Source organism: Musa acuminata, chromosome BXJ1-2, assembly GCF_036884655.1.
Source record: "Musa acuminata AAA Group cultivar baxijiao chromosome BXJ1-2, Cavendish_Baxijiao_AAA, whole genome shotgun sequence".
NCBI lineage: Eukaryota > Viridiplantae > Streptophyta > Magnoliopsida > Zingiberales > Musaceae > Musa > Musa acuminata.
Genome location: NC_088328.1, coordinates 21,485,379 through 21,490,211, shown reverse-complemented (window position 1 = coordinate 21,490,211; position 4,833 = coordinate 21,485,379). Strand labels below are relative to the sequence as shown.

General features: G+C 41.9%; 1 protein-coding gene across 1 annotated transcript; it reads right to left on the bottom strand.

Moving 5' to 3' along the window:
• Nucleotides 1–633: 633 nt before the first annotated feature.
• On the bottom strand, nt 634–1,032 carry LOC135611479 (zinc finger protein STAMENLESS 1-like). Its single transcript, XM_065107161.1, has one exon. It carries the CDS (start codon nt 1,030–1,032, stop codon nt 634–636), a length of 399 nt encoding a protein of 132 aa, XP_064963233.1.
• Between the last annotated feature and the right edge of the window lie 3,801 nt (nt 1,033–4,833).

Below are 4,833 nucleotides of genomic sequence, written 5' to 3'. Positions count from 1 at the left end.
CGAAAGACCAACATGAGAAACTTAGGATGGGAATTAAAGCAAAAGGTTGCTATCATCTAATCACAGAGCATAATTCACTTTTTATCTTAGCATGTTGTTATGAGATCATTTATGAAAACATACATCTCTTTCGCAAATATATGCACTCATGTGAATGCATTGAAAGTTGTCGATGCTACTAGTCATCATGCTCTACTTGAAGAGGACAGACAAATATAGGGAGATTACAATTCTTTGTTGTGTGTGTGGACTTGCTTTTTGTAAGATCTTATAATTTGCATCGAGGTTGCAATCTGTGTATTATTTATTCACCTATGTGCATCTTGGAAGATATAGTTTGCCTCAAAGATTGCAAGCTTTCTTAGTGCATCAATGAACACATCAACCCACTGAGAAAAAGGAACAAGTGTTGGTACCAAATATAGGGTTTTCTATTTCTACACAGTTTAGCTCACAACCACAGCAGAATGAGTCGCTCAATCATATCTCCTATGTCATGAATAGGAGAGAGCGAGAGCGAGAGAGAGAGAGAGAGAGAGAGAGAGAGAGAAGTCATTGTTGACCATTAATTCAATTACTAATTTGGAGAGAAGAAAATAAAATATACTAACAATTAAAATGCATGGATGGGTCTCATAGTCTCAGAGATAAGTCGATGTCACCGGCGATCCCTGCTTTGTCGTCGGCACCACCGCCGCGTCCTTTGCCGTCGGCGCCTCCGCGTGTCCACGGCGTCAAGGTGACCGCCTCCTCCTTCCTCACAAACCGGCCATCCAAGCTGGTGGAGGCCACCACGGTCTGGATCTGGCCGACAGCGTGAGACCGCATGGCCAAGCTCACCTCCCGGTTCCTCTTCGCCAGGCTCCGCTCCAGCTTATGCGCGTTCTGGTGGCCGCCCAACGCCTGCGAGCTGTGGAACTTCCTCTGGCAGTAGGTGCACCGGAAGACACGCTCCGGCTGCGGCATCGACGACGGCTCCAGCCCCAGTTCCAGGTTCACAACGTCATCGTCCTTCTCCAGCTCAAACTCCATTGCAGGCGGACACAGAAAGAGATCGAGAGAGAGAGAGAGATGAAGTGGGGGCAGGATATAAAGGTGGGGAGCGTTGCAAGCGATGTATGGGAACAGAAGAGAAAGGGATAGGGGGAAGGGGAAGGGGGGTGGGTGTTGAAGGAGATGGAAGACTTGTCGCCTGGATTTATGGTAGGGTTTGAGCGGCACAAAGGGTGCCCTCAGGTCTTTGGATACATGGGAAGAAATGGAGATAGCTTGCTGCTGCTTGGTATCATCAATGGCCGTAAAACTCCCAAGATGGGGACGGTCTCTTCGATCTAAGCCATGCATGGCTAATATCCAGGATAAGATGCACGCCGCTTCGGTTTCTTGTGCTTTCTTCTCCTTCTTTAGGGCTTTAAATACCCAAAAGGATTCTTGACAACATGCACAGTGGCTTCACTTCATTAATTCTCACTAGTGTTTTCCCTCATCCTACTAAGTGCTTGTTTTCTTTGAGAGAGAAGAATAGCCTTTTCTATTACTTTTTTTTTATATTCTTGATATATCTTAAATTTCTAATATGAAAATATTAAATCGAACTTTATGATCAAACATAATTTTGACTTGAGATTGTTAGTCAAGATAATAATACTATCATCAACCAAAGTCTTAAGTTTACCTCTCCATAAATAAAAGACTCTTGTAATCTATTATAGTCTTTTATTATCATGAGTTTTTTGTTTTGTTTTGAAGTATTCGTAAAGACACATATGGATTAACTTTCTTATATCCTCAATCAATCTATCTATGATTTGAAGATCAATCATATATTTAAGTAGATTGCATGATTTGAATGCATAATTAAGAGAAAATTTTCCCTCAAAATTTGTATAAATAACTTATCTCCTCAATAAATAAAGATCATCTCAATAAATTCCTTAATTCTATACATTTATTATTATGTCTCTATAAATTCCCATTGCTTACTATCTTTGGAGAGATTTCTAACCCTACCATAATTATAATTACTTTTGCTACGCTTACAACAATCGTCGTTATCAACAATCAATCACATGAATATTATGATACAACAATCTACCATCGCCAACGTTATTTTCATATATCAACAGTTGCCATATCAAACTCATCTACATTCTTTAGTGTCTGCTTCTGCTGTGTTGTGCCAATTATCACCCTTTGCCGATCACATCATTATCACTCTCCTGCCGCCTCCATCATCCCGTCATCGTCAAAGGGTTTATGGAGGCAACTTTGGAAATGCTCAGTTCCATCCTCGACTGTAGAAATGGGTGTACAGTGGTGCATCACAAAATTGTTTAACTAAATACATTTATATTTGTTTGTATTCCACACACAGTTTAGTATATGACATCATTATTATGCTAAGTTTATAGCTGTATTCCTCCCCCTAATTACTTACCAAAACCCTTCATAATATTATACTATACATACATCATCTACTTCATGGTTCTCTTGTATCAGAATCACGCATAACTCAAAATTAATATTCCAAGACATTGATGCTCATGTCGCATGTAATAAAATGAGATGATGAGATGGGTTTGGATCTAAAGTGTCTCCTACCTGAAGTACTTATCAATGGCGACAGCATCACTCCGGTCCACGACTCCCATGAATCACATGGCATAAACTATGAAATATCAGGAGGAAAAACAAGGAGAGTAGCACTATACATTCACAAACGTCTTTCCACATACAAATCTGACTCATGAAGCCTTATAGGCGACAAACACTCAAAAGTCATTTGTTATTATTATTATTATTATTATTATTATTATTATTGTTATTTTATGATTGATGTGATTTGGGAAACCTCATCCTCCAAGGCCCCAAGGCTTTCCGGCCTTTGTTATATGTCTACATATGTGTGTTCATTGTTTAAGATGATTGAGGTAGCAGATGGAAAATGGAGGCTCCAAGTCGCCGAGTGCGTCGGGGAGAGGGGAGAAGTCGCCCATCTACTACATGCACGTGATCTAATTCAAACTTGTCGTAGATCTCAGTGGCGACAGGAATGGCAGATGCGGTACTCGACATGCATCACTAATGTCAGTGGGGCCTCCCATTTATGAGGACAACTGTTTCATTGTCCACACATGGCCAGGTGAAAGCAGCACGAAAGGATCACTGGTTTTTGCCTGGTTGGATTAGCTTACAGGACTTGCAACCACAGGAACGAGCTCAAGCCTCCAGAATGATGGAAATGGTGAAGAAGACACCACCTCCCAAGTTTAGTTCCTGACAGCACCTGCCGTTCCGTTCCATGGAAAACGATAAGCCATGGATGAATCGCGTTGGGAAACGTGAGCATTGTCTTGTGATCTACCACATGCAGACACACCGGTCTGTGCCATTTCTTGTTGTTCTTGCGAATATGGTAGATAATGTTTTGTTGCCGCAGTCGTCATGTGCCTGTGAGAGTGCTGCCATTGCTCGGGGTGGATATCGAAGCACGAACCTCGTCTCCATCCGCTTCTCATAACCTCGTTGTATGAGACATCGAAATCAGCGTACGGGTTGGAGAGTATATGGCCTTGTCTGATAGAAACGGACGCATTAGTTCGAGCAAGATGCACGGACAAAGCCTGCCATGGACGCTAAACGAGTGGTCGGGCAGCATTTCCTTCTCAGGTCGACAAAAGATGCAGTAAAATCTAGAGGTTATCTTTGTCTTCCGAGTAGCTCCGAGATCTACATGTCGAGCCTAATAAATGTGATTGATGAGCGTTAAAAGCTTTGTCTCCCATCGCAACATCAGGTTCTCTGTTGAGCCATGTATGTCATTTGATACTTGCAGCTCCAGTGAAGACACGCAGATCACACATCATCATGTTCACTACAGACCTTCACAGAAGAGCAGCACTTGGAAATGATCTACCGAATCCAGCTCCACACCAGTAGATATATCGTTTGTCTTGGCCACGGAAATAAAATGTGATGGTGTCGACGAATTCCAAAGGAAGTTGACATACGTCCCACCCTTCAGTTGACGACAATCGGTAGGTGCAAGTTGACGATAGATTACGATTCCGGAAGTTGAGCATGTGCCAATCCGAGATCGAACGACAGTCAGGAGTTTTAAGTGGTCGTCAAGGGGGGCAATTTGAGATGTGGACTGCGACATGCATTGACAATAAGCACATGCATGTTTGCATGGCGACAGAAGGGTGGAAACAAAGCTCCTCACCGCTGCCTCGGTGGATTTGTAAGGACATGATGAGGGATCACCTCATGATTCCATCCTCCTCGTAATCGTGTGCATGGGTTTTGTGTTTGGCTGTATTTGATCCCCCAAAAGAAGAAAAATCATTGTGATAAATATCCACTAAATTTCTTTTGAAATATGAACAAATAATCGAAAAAGGACTCCCGGAAGAACAAACAATATAAATGGCGCCATCAACCCATCCTCTCTCGCCAACAAAGACAACAAGCGTGACCGTCTCCGATAGCTATTTGATGGTGCATTCATGAGATTATTAGTAAAAGGAATTGCTTCCCTCGGTGCAATCCACTCCATCTAATATCTTAACCAAATATAATCATGACTATTTTTTAGCCTATTCAACAGATATAATGTTAATTCACAAATCGGATATAATATACTGAATGGACTTCAAATGCTATTGACCTCGTGGAACACTTGTCGACAACCCTTTATGAGTGAGCAACAGTGGACGATGACAACAAATGAAAACGACATGTCGTGAAAATAAGAGATAAGAGAACGTAGATTTATATACATCGATATTAGAGATCGGTTGAAAGGTCCAACTCAATGTGGTCGGCATTCAT

Excerpts from the sequence above, each read along its gene's own strand:
- LOC135611479 (XM_065107161.1), bottom strand. The coding sequence starts at position 1,032 with ATGGAGTTTGAGCTGGAGAAGGACGATGACGTTGTGAACCTGGAACTG.